This window comes from Lepisosteus platostomus, chromosome 23 (genome assembly GCF_059453375.1).
Source record: "Lepisosteus platostomus isolate fLepPlt1 chromosome 23, fLepPlt1.hap1, whole genome shotgun sequence".
Lineage (NCBI taxonomy): Eukaryota > Metazoa > Chordata > Actinopteri > Semionotiformes > Lepisosteidae > Lepisosteus > Lepisosteus platostomus.
In genome coordinates, this window is record NC_142633.1 from 14,385,091 (window position 1) to 14,404,141 (window position 19,051).

Genomic DNA, 19,051 nt, shown 5'->3' on the forward strand with positions numbered 1-19,051 from the left:
CTTAGTTTTTTTGTTCCACCCATTCTTTCAATACATTAGTGTAATTATCTGTAATGCTTCTTATCACGTTTATGGGGCAACTTATTTTAAGAGAATGTTTTATTGCCTATAAAGGACATTGAGGAGACAGGAATCCTATGTGGGTCTCAGGAAACAATCAGATAGATTATTCTCAAATCTGATTCTCAAATCAGAAGATATTAGGCTATTGAGACGGTTGGAGACCTAGCTGTAATTAGAGTAGATTGGAAACCTTTTTTTACAAAGATACTACACAATTGTAATTAGGTCTATAGTGTGTGATTATTATGACTAAAGGTCATGACAACCCCAAATCTTAGCAGGTTTTTAATTAAAAATTTAAAGTAAAAAAATTCCTTCAAATAAAAAATAAATGGCAAACGATATGAAACAAAATCCATAAAAATATAATGGAATGGCCCTTTCTGGTGTTCTGATTAGTTTTAATCACTGTACATTTCAAAAAGATGTTAGAGAAGCACAAATATTGCATTTGGAAGACACATTAATGTATTGGAATCAATCTACCAAATGAGTGGAAGGCTGCAGTACATTTGTAAAATTAATTTCTTCATTGTTTCTTCCATCTGCATTAAATTGAAGGGTAAAAGAACATTTTTTCAGCCTAAAACATAAAGATGGCACTTGATCACACTCAGTTATAAAAAGGGTATTTTCTCTCTCAATCTAATCATACTGTATTATTGCTTTTTGATGTGTAAATTCTACAAAAGTAGCTTTTGTTCATTTTATTTTTCAAGTGTTTTGTTCTGGCTCAGTTTCACTTCTTCATATAAAAAGGAAAGTACAAATGCCCTCTGACTTCATTTTATGCGCCGTTTTCCTTTCTTATAGATCTTGTTCTTGTCACACACCAGGTCGTGAACGGATTTCTTATGGCAGACGATGTGCACTAATTTTAAATTCTCTCGGGTAAACAGTAGTCGGTAAAAATAGTCCAAGTTGATTTCACTGCTTTTGTGCTTTTTCAGTGCTTCTGCCAGTGTGGGAATGATTGTGCGCTTCTTCTCAATCCTGAAATAGAAAGGTAATGTGTCCTTACTCTTTTGGTCACTGTGCACTGGTTTGCATTATAAAAGGAACTGGTAATTATCTGCATCCTGACTGGTGAATGCATATTCTACACCACTGTGTTACTACAGCTTAGCAACAGGTAAAACATAAATCCTGGGATCTAACATTACAAAAATTTACTTGCACATATATCTAAAATCTAATCATTTTTATATGGACTGTTATAAATAATCTGTGACATCAGGACTGTTTTCCTAGCATAGTAGTACACTGGAAAAATGTCTTAGAAGAGACTCTTATTCAGGTGACTAAGATGTGTACAATCAATATTCGCTGGCCATTGTTTCAGACTCAAGGGCTCTTACTAGTTCCTCAATCCACGATGAATCAGATACTAGTGGGAATGACACCATGTCAGACACACCCACTATGAGCATTCCTCCTGCACAGATCTAACTGGCCACCTGTAATGCAGCACGCATAAGTGAGGGCTGTTCTGAAGCTCAGGCAATTTGTACAGAGTTGACTAATGGCTAATCCCACTTGATTTTTCAGAGCTGAAAGCATATTTACATACATGAAACAAACAGAAAACTGAAATCAATTTGCCTGTGATTAAGAGCTCAGCTGGAGCAAAACCCCAGAAGAGACATTGTTCCTTCAGGACCAGGGTGGGAAATGCCAATGTATCGACATCTGGGAGACATACCTTGCTCAGGAGTCCAGTAATGCAATCCCAGTTGTGCTGGCTTAACTGCAGTAACTACTTGCTCATGTCACCTTACTTTATGTCTTATATGTCTTCCAGGCTCTAAGCTTATTCTGGCCCAATCAATATCCACTTCCATCCTATTGCTTACTTCTGGATTGTGGCTGCAAATCATATAAATGCCGAGGTACCTGTGATCAAGATTCCACGTGCTGAATAGAATTCGGCTCTCTCTGTTCCCGTAGGGGTTGATGGAGTGTAGGGACAAGCACTCATCTTGATCGAACGCTCCCTGGTAAGACCACAGTGATGGTAGATAAAATTAAATATACAGCAGAGAACAATAACAGCTGTGAAATAAAGACCCTCCCATGCAGAGATTGTTAGCAATGCCTTTCAGTATACTGGGTAGCCTGCTCTTCAGCTAGTACTTCATTTCTTCTGGAAGGCTTTCACTTTGGAAGAGTGTACTCTGGAAGAGTGTACAAGGCTACATCAAGGATAAGAATATAAATGCATTCAAGGGATAGACAATGCTTCTTCGTTGCTTTAGCTTTTTAAACTGTATTTCGCGCTTTGGGTCGACCACATCAACACACCTGGCAGGAAAACCAGCCCTCCTCAGTGCAGAGGCGGTTGGGTTCCTTTTCTTTCCTGTCGAAGTAGCAGCAGTTGTACTTGATGGCTTTCAGCTTTTCAGTCATCATGTCCACAGTCTTCTTGTACTCTCCCCGAGCCCTGGGACACTTTATATTCTGAGTATAGCCATCAACCTGAAAAACCACATCATACACGATAAACCTTTCAAACCTTTCTCGTGACTGCTGAGCAGTCGCTAATGGATTTCGTTTCTCTGTTTCCTCTGCACGTTTTAACATATTCTCCCCAAGACTTGTGATATCCCGCCATAAAGGTGTTAAGTTCGTTAAAGCAGTCTTATTCTTTTCTACTCCAGCAGTTAGGAATTAACACCTAAAACTGGGGTGGCCAACCCTGGATCTGGAGAACTACAGTAAAGCAGGTATTGTAAGTCACTCTTAAATCGTTATCTTGTAATGCAATACATGAATGGTGATCCATTTAAGAGGTTTTGTGGCCTTAGTAAAGTCAGAACTCTGATCAGGTGATCTCTAACCAACCTAAATGAACAAATCACCCATTTTTCACCAAATCACCAAGACATTCTGGGTTAAGGCCATTCGCACCATAAGTATCATTAAGCAACAGCATTTTTACAGTCAATATATATCTCCTTTTAATGAATGTTCGTTTTCAGACAGCTCGGGGATAGCTCGAGATTTCATTGGAACCCATTGGAGGAGTATTTCTTTTTTTCTTTTTCTCAATCATTGCCGACCATGTATTTAGTGAAAACAACAGAACATTTACTATTCAGTTACTGTGCAGTGGACATGCTTCTGGCCAACTGAACTCCTCACGTGAGGCCTCTGCATCGAGTTCTATGAGCTTCTATTTTCACAAAGACACAAAGAAAGTTTTCCACCTCCTTGAGGTATCCACGGACTCTGTTCTCACAGTTGTACTTCATGTACGCAGATTTAGTCTTGAACCTGGAATCAACACCTGCAGAAAAACACCACACACATCCTGAAGAGGTACAGAACATTTCACATTCCCGCATTCCTACATTTCAGCCTCTGTACCGGCACGTGCTTGATTGACATTCGTGAACACAACAACTGCCATTTGTTTTAAAAATGGATATAGAGCTATATCTCTCTGAAGGTGTCCACTTTTACCAGTGCCATCACAAAAACAGAAATGTTGTTTATGTACTGTATGTGGCTGGTTTTATCTTAGAGCTTCAGAAAGCAGAAGAATGACAAAAGTACACCAGGAAAGACTGTCATTAGACTGCACTAATTTTAAAGCAAATGAAAGGCTCTGCGACTGCTATATTATTATAATACATCAGGTGCATAGTTGTTACATGCACTCTACTGTGCTTATGCAGACTGCGAAACCTTTTGATGTATGTAATTAAGCCTCTGTAATTGTGGTACACTAGTATGCATTTCTCACCACTAAAACCTAGCCTGGCTACCTTCAAACCAGTCCTCGTCTTCTTCCCTGCTCTCCAAGTCCGACGTCTCTTTCAGGTTGTGCAGGAGCTCCTGCAGGATCTTGCGTCTCTTGGGAGCATGCTCGTCTGTGAGGAGACCCCTCGCTGACTCGATCAGCAGCTCGGTGTGGAGGTCTGAGGCGCCCAGTAGCAGGCCGACATCGCAGACAACTGCGGAGAACACAAATGTCAGTTAGAACCATGCAGGTCCATCTGCTCGTGCTGAACGTTGGATGTTTTTTATGGCTTTGCTCCCTGCTGCGTGGTAGAGAGACCAAACACATGCTTTTTGTTCAATTGTGCAGATGGATGAGATGAGGAGGTAGTTGGTACATGTACAGAGCTGTTGATTAAAAATATATATTTATATTCAAGGTAACCCTAAACAGAAAGTGGAGGAGACAAATGGCATTTATTGGTAGTTTAAGTTTATTCACAGTGCAGGTTCTGACCAGTAGCTTTGGGAAGCGTCCGAATTATTCCCTATTTAAGTATTTTCTATAAAAAGACACTGGCGTCTGCACATATATGGAATAGCACTACATTTTAAAAGAGAATGGGTTTTTTTACATATATAAAAATGCTGCACCTACATCCATTCCAGGTCTGCCCTGCACCAAGCAGAATGAGTTCAGTGTTGTCGGGGAGTTTCTTAAAATAGTCTTCGCTTACTTCTGTTCCGTCTTCATACAAACAGACCCGAGAGCCCGAATGCGGGACCTTGGGAAGAAGATTTTTGAAAGCATTGGGGTTCACTCAGATTATTCTGGATCAGGGGACTCCAAGCCAAGTCCTGGAGGAGTCCAAAGAGGTTAGACTTATGGGTCATCTTTAAAGCAGGTAATCGGATCAATTGGGAGATCTCAGGTCCTCGATGGCTGAAGAGCACATCTATTTTAGCTCAGAGCGATCACTAAATTAATTGAACTATTCAGGTTTATTCAATCACAGTGGATTTGTTCATCTGCGTCTTCCAATCCAGGGTCCTGGGGGAGCTGGAGCCTATCCCAGCAAGCAACAGGCGCAAGGCAGGGTGCACCCTGCACAGGACAGCAACCCGTCGCAGGGCTGACACACCGACACTAACCCCGACACGCACCCACTCGGTTTTTACAGAAGCCACTTAACCTCCCTGTATGTCTTTGGACTGTGAGAGGAAACTGGAGCAAATAAACACAGGGAAGACATACAAACTCCACGCAGACAGCAGCCCAGGTCTGGAATGGATCACAGAACTCCAGCACTGGCTCCACGCCACCCAGGAATTGCTAGTAATGACAAGTGTATTCCTGGGAAATGTGTTCTGTATTGTACTGTACCGTACCTCCTTACAGCCACCCAGAAATACAAGAAATACAAGTAGCGCAGCCAAGAGTTAGTAGGCATTTATTATAAACAGGAACATTTTGGAACTAATAAAATCAACGATTTATGATAAATACGTCTTAAATGCGCCACTATTTGCAAAAGAGGACGAAACGCGGAAAACGCATATCCACACCTGCAAGGTTTCACAGCCCTTCTTGAGAAGCTCTTTCACGCTCGTTGCCGCCATGCCGTATTTTTGATTGCTTCCGAAACCCCGGAGTTTAACGAGTTTGTTTTTTTTGAAGAACCCGAACATGTTACTAACTGCCCCAGCTTCGCTACAAAAGCCTTCTGGCACTTCCGCTTGCAGAGGACGCATGCTCGGACAGCGGGCGCGCTGGGCTGCGGTATTAACAGCGTCTTTGGCGACATCTTTGGACCAAGTCGAGTTTATAACAAACGTCTGCGGGAGACGAGCGGTTATGTGGGGTTCCAACCTACCCAGCCTTTCTCTTTATGAGGTTAAATATTATGTGTTAAACAGCCGCATTCCCTAAATATCTTTATTCCAGGGTATTCACACGCCCTCCAAATGTACAGAACTCTCTGTGAAATTGATTAAATGAATTGCTAGCTTGCATTTTAAAGAGTGCTGTTCATGCCATGTGATCCGAAACACTGCTTTACTTATAGGACACATACTGAAATGCAGCCCCCGCCTTAGCGAAACAAGAGCATCGATTCTGCTGAGCCCCACTGCATAGCCCACTCGGTTCAAATGAATTTACTGATAAATCCGCACCAAGCTAAGAAAATCTGTTCGGAATTAACAACTCTTGGAAGGCACAATACAAAAAAAACAACAACACAAAATGGCAATAAAAACGGGTGAACTACAATATACCCAAGAAGAAACGACGATAAAGTTGTTACAGTTGTTATTCTTGCCAAATAGTGTTTATTTACCATTGATACATTAAAAGACAACATCAACACTGTAACCGTTTGCCGATCTCCCTGGTAACATCAAGCCAAGCTGAAGGACGGATCCATCAGAATAGGGGGAGGTAAATATTTTTAGTTCGATTTCATTCTCCTATTAATGCGCAATGCCTTTATTTTTTTAAGTCTAAGAGTAATATAATATCTTTTTATAATTAAATAAAGGTTACGTCTTGAACTGGTTTGTTTTTGAAGTATCTGAAATAAGAAACCTAGAATACGTGTCTCCCCTGTTTACAGTCATAGAGTACGTGCCTAAACTAACATGGCAGGCGACGGGACAGAGGAAAATTAGAGGTAACTTTTCAAGTAAAAATACATTTGTTATAAAATATTAATGACTAATTCATTGCAAAATAAAGTACGACCGAGGAGTTTGTGTTTATTATGGATCAGGTTTGGAAAATTACCCGGAAAAATTGAAAGACTTGGGTGCAGGATAAATCCTGTTTGCTACGTTTAGAAATGCAGGATTTTCTCAATCTCAGCGGTAATTTGAGAGACAAAATGACTATTTTGTATTAACACAGAAGAAGCAAATTGCAAGTTTGTAGTTTTAATTCTAGTGAAATTCACTTGCACAAATTACATGATTCACATTTTGCATGCTTTTGATCACGTTTATTCCTTAATGACATAAACTAAACTTTGAGAGAAACATACGATAAGACGTGTCATACAGTGTAAACCTGAACCGCAATAAAAATGCAGTTCAATATAGCTTATGTATTTTGTTAATGTCAACTATTTTAGTTAACAAAACCAGTAGTGTTTAGAATGAATTCTTAACTATTCAGAAAACGATTCTCCCATTTTCTTTCATGGTTAATATCAGTGGGGAAAAAAAAAAACTTAACCCGTTCGCTCCTAAAAAAAATGACATTTATTTATTTGTTTTTATCAATGTAACCGGTTTAGCAGTTTTCTTGGCGATCCGTGTGAAACCATGACCATCGGCATGACGGCGTGGAAGGAAAGGTTCGAGAAAAGCCAGGTGATCCCACCGCACTGCCAGAGAACCCGCCTGGCTCAGGAGCACTCCGAGGGCTTCCAGATCATCCTTCAGCACTTGGAAGGAATGCCAGTTAGACAGGTGAGCATAGTACAGGGGGATGATACTACTACTACTACTAATAATAATAATTGCTTACACTTATATAGCTGGACACTCCACTCAAAGCACTTTACAGGTAATGGGGACTCCCCTCCATCACCACCAGTGTGCAGCCCCACCTGGATGATGCGACGGCAGCCATAGTGCACCAGAACGCTCACCACACACCAGCTCTCAGTGGGGAGGAGCGCAGAGTAATGTAGCCAATTGATAGATGGGGATTATTAGGAGGCCATGATTGGTAAGGGACAATGGGAAATTTGGCCAGGACGCCGGGGTTACACCCCTATTTTCGAGAAACGCCCTGGGATTTTTAATGACCACAGAGAGTCAGGACCTCGGTTTTACGTCTCATCCGAAGGACGGCGCCTGTTTACAGTATAGTGTCCGCGTCACTATACTGGGGCATTAGGACCCACATGGACCGCAGGGTGAGCGCCCCTTGCTGGCCCCACTAACACCTCTTCCAGCAGCAACCTTAGTTTTTCCCAGGAGGTCTCCCATCCAGGTACTGACCAGGCTCCCACCTGCTGACCTACAGTGGGTTGCCAGTTGTGAGTTGCAGGGTGATATGGCTGCTGGCTGATACTACAGGCATATCCGCTTCGCCAGGCCAGCCATGCCCAGTTGTGTTAACTACAGCCGGGCATCCGGTTCTGCACCTTGAATATTTTTCAGAACTCTAATGCATTTATCCCGTCTCCACTGTGTGTTTCTTCAGGATTGGCCACTGTGGTAGGGTGAGTTGTGGGAGGGGAACGTGAGTTCTCAGATGTCTTGGAAGGTGCTCTCTGACATGGCTGCTAGATAATGTAGTTGTAGTATTCTGTCCTCTGTGCATCAGGGTGCAGCTGCCTTGATGTCAGTCTTAACTCCTCTTGGTGAAGATGTGTGCGTTGTAGTGACAGTGCAGTAGATTTTCTTTTTAGTCATAAGCCCCTGTGTGCAGTCTCATGGATTATTTTTGCTTATGATGAGATGGTTGATGAACCGGTTAACTTTGGGTTATAAAAATAATATAATGGTGGTTTGTGCCGTATGTGCAGACTGAATGACTTTTTTTTTCTCTTTTTATGTGATATGTATGTTAATTTAGTCCGGTGTGTCTTTTTTTTCTAAATAGCATGTACTTCACTGAATGTTTTTAAGACTCTCTGTATTAATGATGAGTGTTTAGACTGTTCTAAGGGTTGTGTCTGTTTGCTGCTTCCCATTTTAATAGAGCAAGGTACAGAGGAGCTATGTCCTCATGCGAGATGGGATTCAGATATGTTGCTGTTGACACGGTTCATTGATGTGATGACTATCAAGGACATTAGGGTAAAATGTCGATCATGAGGCACAGAACCAAAAGATGCTGGAAATTGAAACAATCCTCTGCAGATTATGAAAAGCTGTCTGAGAAGGTCACGCTGTTGTGAGAAAGCTGATACATTTCCAGTGTATGCAAAAGCTGTGGCATAACAGTTCTTACAGTGCATGACGTGAAGCAAGTAATTTTCTGAATGAGAATATTAATTTAGTTTGTTTTGCATTTACCAGAATCTTTTAAATTGGACTGTCATTGTTTTTTTCCAAACTTTTATCAGGCAAGTCAATTGCGAACAAATATCTTATTTACAGTGACTACCCAGAGACCCATTTATACAACAGGATGTTAACTGGAATGAAGTGTAGTGTTTTGAGTCCAGGTCTTTTACCTCCCTACTCCAGTCATTGGAATTAGGTTCACATTTATATGTACAAGCAGCTATTTTATTTAGTTTATGAGTGGCTACTTCAGGATTTGTGCTTGTAGGTGACCTCTAGATGAAGGGACTTTTTCTTTCCTTCCCCCGAGCTCTATATAGGATGTTCCATACAGAGGTATGATAAATGAGCAGGAGAAACTGGGACATCAGGTTATATCTGTGCCATTGTCTGTGCAGCATTATGGATTGATTGTGTTGCTTCACTTCAAGGTCAGAGCAATAATAGTGTAACATGTTTTAATCATTCATTAAAATGAAATGATTTGTATTATCTCTGTATCTGTTATCTGGACTGTCACTGATGGCAAAAGGTTAGATTATGCCCACAGTGGCATTCAAAAGATGTGCCTCAGAACTGTCATGCTCCCAGAGAGAGACCTCTCTGCTCTTCAATCTGGACTCACATTTGGAAAACAGAAGTAGGTCCAGGTGTTTTCTTAAGGCTCTCCAGATCGATAGAGCTCCTCCAGTCAATGTGAAATGGTGGTGTATGAAGTGGCAGCACATTTCATTCTGCCTTGCACTGAGAGTGATCCAGGATCCAGGGTTTATAGGGCGAAGGCGAATTACAGGTTAGTGTGTCAAGAGAAAGGCATTAGTGGCCTGGGATCCTGAAATGTCCTGAGATTGATAGAATTGGCAGTGCTTCGTTTTTACAAGAATATGGAATACAGTTTTGGTCTCTATGTTCTAGATGAGATATTGCTGCTTAGTAATCGTTTCAGAGAGGAGTGAATGTGATGAATGCTAAAAAATGTCCATGGTTATCTGTTGATTTTAATTGTTGTTTTTTTTCCAAAATATGTATTTGAAATTTAATTTGGTTCTTAGGCTGCGTTATTTTCTAACTTTTTAAATTCAATTTGAATTCCATACACCACATGGTCCTGTAAAATTTAAAACATGATTAAGTTCTTTGTTATTAGAGTTGTGGAATAGATCAATTTAACGTTTGGATTTACTGTCACTCTTTGAGAAGGTGCTGTTTTGCACCATTGTGGCTTAGTGGATTACGGCTTGCAGTCATACCCAACCATTGTTTTAATATTAAACCCTAGAGACTCCTGGAGGGGCTTCAGGGTGTGCAGTACCAGCTCCGTGTTTCCCTCTTCGATATCACCCACCGGCATGTCTTTGGAAGGACGTGGAGGAGCTCAGAGCAAAAAATGAAGACACCCCAAGGCCAGCCATGCAGGGTTTCTTTTAACGAGGTAAGAAGGACAGCAGCACACATGCCAGCTACCTCTGCTTCTGTACTGCGCGTCTGTCCTTTTCAGTGCTGATCGCATTGACACCTTTCGTCAAACTACAAATGAATGTGGGATTTTTAAAAACGTCTCTATCATATACTTTTGGACAATGCATTGAAGTGTGTCTGTTTTTGGGGCTTCCTTTCCTGAGCTGACTGTTGTCAAAACAAACTGCTAGTTTTCATATGCATATATGCATATGCACGTATATTTGGAGTGTCTTTTTAACCATTTCTTTGATGTAGCATTTTTTATGAAAACATTCTTAAATATACAGTCTCTTTCTTATAAAAATAATTTTCAAATCTGAGAGAGACTACGTCTATAGTCATATTTTTCTCGCTTCTAAAGAGTCCTAACTAGAGCTAACTAGGGTTTGTCTTGAAACATTTTGATTGAGCTGTCAAATTATAAGTTGCTTGTATTTCAATTAAATACCTTTTAAATGTAATCAGTTCCTCAATTAAATGAGACTTAATTTAATAACAGTTACTTTCAACTAGAATTTTATTTCTCTTGCTGTATTAATTTAGGAAACATAAATGTTATGTTTATATAAGAACAAGAAGTTGTCATTGATTAATAGTTAATCATTTCTCAAGAGCATTGAACAGCTTTACATTTTCATTAAATATGAAAGATGTGATGATAAGTAATAGAAAAGTAGACAGTAATGTAATTCCAGGTGATTTACATAAATGAGAACAAAGGTGAAGAAAGAAAGTAATAAATTAAAAATAGGGATCCATAAGAATCACATTTAGACAAATCGAAACCCCCTCTGGAAGTAGTTTCAGTTTTAACAGATGATGAGAAATTGATCTTAAAGTTCAATTTACTTCTTATTGCTCATTTATACAAATGGTATTTCCATAAGCTATAAACATCGTCATTTAAATATTGCTTCTAGTGAAAGGCCAAAGAAACCGTGCTGTTCTTACAGTGAAGGCCCATGCAGTTGCTTATGAAATATGAATTTGGAGCTGCAATGTGGCATAACTAGTAAAAGAGTTCACTGGAGCTCTTGTTGAGCCCTGTGGTCTAGATATTGCTGGTTTCAGTCTGGGATGTTACATTACCTGGCTTTGACAACGTTTCCCCAAGTCACTGACATCTTTCATTTAGAATATTGCTTACTGTTCTGATCACCATGTAGCATAAAAGATGTCCAAAGATGATTCTTCAGAATAAACAGAGAAACAAACCAGAGAGCACAGTGGGAACTATGCAGTGCATTTAAAACTGAGAACAGGAAGTACTTCTTTGCTCAAAGTGTTGTAGGAGTATGGAGCGAACTACCCCACTGTGTAGTTGAACTATGTTCCTAGATCAATTGGCTACCGAATGGGTTAGATGGGTCCAGGGGCCTTCATTTGCTTGTAACCATTCTTACGTTCTTAGGACCACAAGGGTTCTGCTGGGTTTAGTGGACCTGTGCTGCCTTCGCTAACTTCAGTTCACAGCAGAGCAACAGCAAACCTTACAGCAGCAGCCCTTGTGGCTTGCTTGCTTGGGTCCTAGGTGCTGTCTGGATAGCAGTATGCAATAGTGGGCGAGGTTTTGGATTTTGAACCAGAGGGTTGTGGACTGAAATCTCTGGTGAGATGCTGTGGCTGTACCCTTGAGCAATGTGCATCACTCAGATTGCTCTAGTGACAGGCCCTATGAATGGATACTCTCCAGGTTTTCATTGTAAGTCAGAATTTGTTCTCAGTTGACCTATCTGCATACATAAATGATTAAGTAAAGTGAGATCTGCACCCTGCTAAGTAATTAAATAAATTATGTCACTCCACCAGTGCATTTTAACCCTACAGTGGGGTTAATATGCACTAGTGTGGTGTGAATAAATGTAAATGGAGCAGCTTGTTATAGAGGAAGTCCTCTTTCCAGTGATACTAGGGCTGTAGTGTTAAGCAGAGGTAATGAACAACTCACAATTACTGTATGCACTGAAAGAAGAAAACAGCTCATTTCAGTCAAAAGAAAATGGTCAATGTTTTATTGAGATATAGGCTAACAACTGTAAGAAACAGTTTTAAGTTTGTTTTAAAGTTGTATTAACATTATGTTTCTTAGAGGGTAAATAACTTATTCTCCTGTCATGTACAAAAAGGTTGTGAAGTAATTTCTTCACATGTGTGCAATAGGAAAATTACTTTTTTCTTCCATAAAATAAAAGATTGTTTGTCCTTTCATGCCTCTTTGGAGAAACAGTCTAACAAAATGATCCTGTAATCTAAATCTGAATAACATTATGTTAGGGTTTACATTATAGCTCTATATAATGTAGTGTGTTTCTATTAAGGCATTTTGTTATTTTTAATGCTACAGTGTTGTGATCTGTAAGATCAGGGGGTTTCTGGCTCCTCCTCATCAATCCTCATCAGCTTTTTGAAATTTTGAAATTCTTTTTGTCTTCATGCCACTTGCTTAAACTAAAGTAGGTCACCTGTACTCATTCAGAAGATTATGCCATTGTTGGGTTGTTCCTTACACTGTTAATTTAATTCCCTACAGTCACCACCTTTCTGCAATTCCAGAAGCCAGGGTTTTATTTAAAGCAATTTTCAAGCAGCTCCCAGGCACCCCTGGAGGCTTATGGTGATTTTAGGAGTTTTCCATAAAGCTGACAAACTGCCAAGATGCTGCAGTCATGACAAAAAATGTAAATGAAACTAACAATCAGTGGTGGCTGTGATGTGTAATTAGCAACCTGTTGGCTGTAGGATGTCTGAAGTGTAGTGTTGTAGATTAGCTGTAAATTGCTGTGATTTTCCTCTAAATCAATCACTGGTGTGATTTCTGTGCTTTATAATTGCTGGTATTTGTTGGGGGATTATACAGCAATTACATGCGTAATCCCTGTGAAACAAAAGTGATACCGTAAATTTTGCACCAGTGGTAAAAAAAGGACTTTGCTTCACATTATTAAGACACATTATCTGGTTGGCCTTTTTTGAAAGACCATTATCATTGTATTAAGTTTTTTTTGTTTTAATGGTAGGTTCTTGTGGTCAACCATTTCATTAGTTTCAAGCATAAGCACTTCTATTATATCCATTTAATTCATCCTCACTTGAAAAAAGGAGCAGCTGTACTTATTTAGGGTCTAACTTTGTCTGAATCCATCCCTTCATTTTCCAACGGCTTAGTCCAATTTAGGGTAATCAGGGAGTCACGGCCTATCTGGGAAAGCAACAGGCACAAGGCAGGGGACCACTGTGGACAGTACACAAGTGCTTCTCCAGTTCACACACACGCAGTTACAGACATGCGTACACTTTTAAGGCCAATTTTCACAGAAGCGAAATGATCTACCAGTATGTCCTTGGACTGTGGAGAGAAAACTGGAGCGCTGGAGGAAACCGACATGGACAGGGGGGGAACATACAAACCCCTCACAGGTGGCAGTCCAGATCTGAGATTGATCACAGAGCTCCAGTGCTGCTAGGCCGCAATGCTAACCTCCGCAACACTGTGCTGCCCATAGTTCTTCTGTAATACCACTTTTTACCAGTTCAAAGCTGTGATTTCAGAAGTGTTTGTGGCTTTCTGGTTCTTTGCAGCAGAATGTGAGTGATAAAAAGGAAAGAAATGAGCAGAATGCGAAGTCTCGTTGTATTATAAAACAGGATATGAAAGGCAAACTTTGGATATTTTCATTGGATATTTATACCTCCTGTATACCCAAGATTCATTGGCAAATCTCTGTCAGTGAATGCAAATTAGGCCTCAACAGTTAGTTGCTCTTTCTGCTCAAGGTTTGTTTCGTAAGGCCCTGCTTCATGTTGCAGAGGCATGGTATGAAAGAGGCTTTTCTGTCCTGTGTCGAATAGTTCATGCTTGTGGAGGAGGAAGAAGCCTGTCAGTAGCCCTTTATGCAGGTTCCTTGCAGAGCTCGCGCTGAGTCAGTCTTAATTCCAGACAGAAGTGATGGCTGCCAGATGCACTCACTTTGAGACCCTGTCTTGGGATGTCAGAAAGAATCCCCGACAGCACGCAGCATTAAAGTGGGCATCATTTTTAATTACCCGCCTCAAAGTAAAGGTTGGCAGACCAGGCGCACTCAGTAGTGCTGTGTGACAAGCTGGATGGTGCTTGAGACTATAGTATAGTCCGAGTGCTGCACTATCTTTAATTTATTTCTCTCTCTCTGGACTGCAGAGTCAGGAGTGGCTGGTATCCAATACCAGTAATTCTTCTTTTAGGCATTGAGATCTTCAGGAGGAGGACAGTCTTTCAATCTCTCCAGCCTGCTAATTGAAAGATGTGGCAGAAGCTAAAATGGGAAATGACTTTTAAAATAAGGTGCCATATAATGTTTACTTAGGGCAAAAACTAAATACCCCTTCTTTTATACAGTAGCAGGGTGTTGCTTCATAGTAAGGGTATTATGTCAGGTAAAGCAGTTATCAGATGTTGTTTGAATATTAAGCAATGAAATTGCATAAAGTTGTCTCATTTTCTTTAATAATATTCAATAGTATCTCTCCACATTGTTAACTGGGGATTATTCTTGATGGAATTCACCATTTTAAAATAAAGCAATAGAGTAAATAGGTCTGATGTGGCGGATTTCTTACTGTCTCCTTTTCTGAAGTCCTGCAATAAAAATTAAATTAAATATTTTTCCCCCATCCTTGCAATATTTTCATAACAGACTAACAGTTTATTGTTTCATATCTTGCACTAACACTTGCTTCATAGGTAAGGACAGTAAAAGATAAAATTACTAGTATGAAATTGTGAATTCCATCACCTGAAAAAACAATTGCCTATGACATTTCATTCTCTATAAAATTTCTAAATTATTTGCTTATTACTGGAGAAAGAGGGTGTTTATGTAGCATGTAGTACAGACAGCTAATCTCATATACAGTACTTCAGGCCGTACCTGTCTTTTTAAGGTTAAAATCTGTCTCACTCTGTAGTTATAGCTTTTGTAAGGCATTGCATGTTTCTTACACCTCTGGTGTTTCGCTCACTGTTGGAGTAGAATCAACAATTCAGTTTTATATACTGTAAATGCATTACTGGTAATATTAAACTAATGTTTGAAAGAACATTTCCCATCTATTTTGCAAACAAGTGAAAGCTGTTTTGAAACATGTAGATTTTAAACAGGAAGTTATGTGGAGTCAGTTGTTTTGCAACTACAGAAATCCTCCTCTGCTGGGAGGTTGAATCAAACCAGCTCCTTCCTTTTCAAGGACCTGAGAGAAGTGCCCTGCACACTGATGCTCGACAATAAATAGAATGGAAGACCTTTGCATTAAGAGAACATAGTGTGCTTGTGTCTTCCATTCTTCAGGCTGGAGAATGATGTCATGAGTGATGATGGGTATATTCAGGCCATTACAGTGACCAGGAGAGGTTGTAACCTTTCCTGGAATATACAGACAGTGTGCATTGGGACAGGAGTATAAGAACAGACACATCCATCACTACAGTATATCATGACTATATATATTTTTATAGACCTCATTCCTTTTGTCATCAGTCCGTCCATTTTAAGGCTCTAAAGGTGAAATATTCTGCGATGGCTTTGTTCCATGGAAACTCTTCCACTTGTTGTAGGTTGAATGCTTGCAGCTGTTCAGAACATTCTCAGCACAGACAGACAAAATGGCTGAGACAACAAATGGCAAAGGGTGTCATAACTGCAGCAGCTGAAGAATTGCCATTTGCATAAGCCCGATATGAAGAGTACCATCCAGTCATCCATCCATCTCTTGACAAACAGAAAAATGAAGTCTGCCTGTTCTAAGTCACCCTGTATCTGCTAAATAAGATAAGCATCAGATGAGTAGCTCAGAATTGTAAGTCGTTTTCAAGTCTAACATCTTCGGCACACATTTATATATATTTAATGCAGTTTCAGTGCAATAGATTTTTTCTTTTTTGTTGTTTTATATTCTTAATCCCTGTAATACATGTAAGTTAGTAAATAACAGCATATCATTAAAATAAAATGGACCACCATAGCAGACTAGAGTGAAATTTGAGAACAGGTCTGTCAGTGTTGATAGATTCTTTTTAATATCTCAAGAGCGGAAAAAGACTTATGACCTGTAAAACTACAGAAGTAGATTAAATGAGGAACCAAAATCTAAAATTATTTTCTGCTTTTTTATTTTCTCAGGCTTGATTTCCCTTCGGGATTAATAAAGTCTTATCTTATCTTATCTCTTGAAGAAAAAATCAACAAGTATTTAAATTCAGGCAAAGAAACAAAGAAAAAATAATGGCACAAATATAAACTTTGACTGAATAACTATTAAGTCTTTAAAAAATGTCTGTCCCAAGGGAAGGTCTTGTTTATTGCAGGAATCTCTTATAAACCACCTTAATAGACAAAAGCTATACACAGACAGTGATGCATGTTTTTCAGTTTTTCTTGATAATAGTTGCCCTTTCTTCATTTTCTCATCAATTTTAATTTAGTTCGGGCTTTACTGCTTTTGCTGTGTCTGGTTTGCTAGTTGCCCATTGCCCTGTTGAACTCCTGTAAGATCATAAATATTTTTAATTTGCTTATGGAATGTCATCTCAATATTATAAGAACAGGGGTCTTTCAGGTGATATATAGTGAACTGAAACACATAAACAGGAGGAAGGAAATGGTTTAGGAAAGGTCAGTCCTTTTATTTTAAACAGAAATATGATTGAATTTGTGAATTCTTTAAACCACATCCTTAAGGGGTTGCATGTGAAATGCAGTTTTATTACTACAGAGGGCAGTATTGTATTAGATACAGCAAGTCGGAGTTGCTTGCAGTGTAGATAATATGATTCTGCCTTTTAGGATTCCTTGGTGATTGCCTACTCTCATTTTACGGGAAGATTTTCACTCACTAATTTAACTGTCTTTTTTGGTCAACGCGGGCGGTAATTAAAAAGACAAATGCCATCTGACCATCTTCCAAAGCAGACAGCCATTTTGCACTACAATGAGAGAGAGTGAATTCCATTTTATTTATTTTGAATACATATGCATGATTGGCTGGCATTTTTAGTCTAATATGTTTTTTCATAAATCTCTGCACTGAAAGTTGGGTATAAGCAAATGTGTATGTAACTAGTTAAACATAACAAAGAAAATAATTGAATACTACAAAATTTAGATGCATAAGATGTTAATTATTTAGTACTTGTCCATTTAATTAAATTCAGCACAGAATACTGTAACAAATCCAAAGAGCCATTTTATAGAGATCCCAGGTTATTTTTTCCCACCTGTCAAGCTATTGACTTTTTTAATGTAGGTATTTTAAGCATTTCTACTTATGAAACTATTTGCTTCTAACAGAGACAGCACAATGCTGAAAACCTTGGTACTCTTGTAGACTGTTTTTCTTTGTAATGCTTGTACCATTTGGTTTGAGATATGATGTGATTTCACTTGCCTCTTCTTAGGGTGCGTACTATTTAGCATATAATAAATAAACAATTCTGCTGAACTATTTACTTGTGGAGTTTTCCTCCGTCTTTTGATGCAATGAAAGAGTTGTATTTAGCGCCATCATTTCCTCAGATTATTTTCTTTAGCCCCAGCCCAGGGGTTTTATACCAGATGCTCTGGCATTCAGCACAGAAAGGCAAAACAGAAGCAATTTATCTTTAATGACGAAGAAAATTCCAAGGATTCTGAAAACATAGGGGAGCCTTGATTTTGTTTTGGAGCATCCTGTGTGTGAAGTTTGTACAGTATGTCCTGCCTGGGTTTGCATGAGTTTCTGTGCATGCTCTAATTTACTTTCACTTGCCAAAGACATGCTTGTTAGAGTAATTGGTATCTCTTAATTGTCTGTGTACGTGGCTTGTAATAGTCTGGTGAACCATCCAGATTGTATTCCTGATTCGTGCTCCATAGCACGATAGGGATAGGCTCTGGGTTGGCAGGAATGAGTTACTGATGATGGATTTGCATAGAAACTGTCCTATGCAGAAACAATGCAAAGGAAAAAAAAGGTTCTCCCAGTTACAGTATGACTATTGTTTTAACCCTTTTCATTTCACAGTAAATAATTAGACCAGGGAGGACAGAATTACCTGCCATGTCAGGCCTAGTACTTCAGGAGAACGTGCAGGGCTGTGGTGGTATAAAGTTTTGCCATTTTTGTGCTGGGGAGTGAGGTTCTGCTCTAGAGTGATTTTGAAATGAAGTCATATCTCTGTACTTCATTCATCAAGGGGTGACTGTTAATACAGGGGAGACTAGGAGACATGGTCTCATCCTGTGACCTGGTAGACAGTGTGTAACTGTAGCTACTGCTTTTATTCCTACACAAAAGAGTGAGCCTAACCCAGAGTGACGGTGGTTCCAGGGAATCCTTCCTCCTCTGTGCCACACCTGCCAAAGGCCAGGCGTTCTTCCAGACAGTGAGACTGTTCTCGCCGAGACGAAGAGATTGAGCCCCTGGGGGCTCTTTCTCCAGTTTTGCACTCAAGGTTTTTTATGCATTGGACCGTAAGAAGCAAAGGAACATTGAAGCAGAGCTTTGAACAGCTTTGGACACAAAGAAGGAGTTTGGTGGTGGTGGGGGGGTTGTTTTCAGGACTTCATCTGTTGTTATTTCATTTATTAGTTAAGAATTATTCATCTCAATGCTGTTTTTTTACAGGCAGCATAACAATGACAATGTATATCAGTTTTAATTAATTTATTTTCTTGTCAAGGGTATGTATTAGAATTTCCTGCAGGGTTATTAATTTTAAAATGTACTTCTTTTCTCTAGAAATTGATTAATTAAGAATTATTTTAATATGCTTCGT

The 19,051-nt window shown here is 39.5% G+C and overlaps 2 protein-coding genes across 5 annotated transcripts in view; one reads left to right on the forward strand and one right to left on the reverse strand.

Annotated features, from left to right (window-relative positions):
- Positions 1-443: 443 nt before the first annotated feature.
- dffb (DNA fragmentation factor, beta polypeptide (caspase-activated DNase)) lies at positions 444-5,673 on the reverse strand. Its single transcript, XM_088617553.1, has 7 exons — positions 5,350-5,673; positions 4,442-4,568; positions 3,831-4,019; positions 3,270-3,349; positions 2,365-2,538; positions 1,957-2,057; positions 444-1,056 (listed from the first exon to the last, which is right to left on the reverse strand). The coding sequence occupies exons 1-7, from the start codon at positions 5,533-5,535 to the stop codon at positions 846-848; spliced, it is 1,068 nt and encodes a 355-aa protein (XP_088473679.1). The 5' UTR covers positions 5,536-5,673; the 3' UTR covers positions 444-845.
- Positions 5,674-6,127: 454 nt separating this feature from the next.
- nphp4 (nephronophthisis 4) overlaps positions 6,128-19,051 on the forward strand; it is a 126,300-nt gene continuing 113,376 nt past the window's right edge. For 2 of the 4 annotated variants that reach the window (XM_088617549.1, XM_088617552.1), the window contains exons 1-3: positions 6,379-6,455; positions 7,077-7,251; positions 10,082-10,234. In XM_088617549.1, coding sequence (XP_088473675.1) covers positions 7,105-7,251; positions 10,082-10,234 — 300 coding nt within the window. In that variant the 5' untranslated portion in view covers positions 6,379-6,455; positions 7,077-7,104. Of the gene's footprint in view, positions 6,224-6,378; positions 6,456-7,076; positions 7,252-10,081; positions 10,235-19,051 lie in introns of those variants that run through there. The other 2 variants (XM_088617550.1, XM_088617551.1) reach the window with 2 other exon arrangements.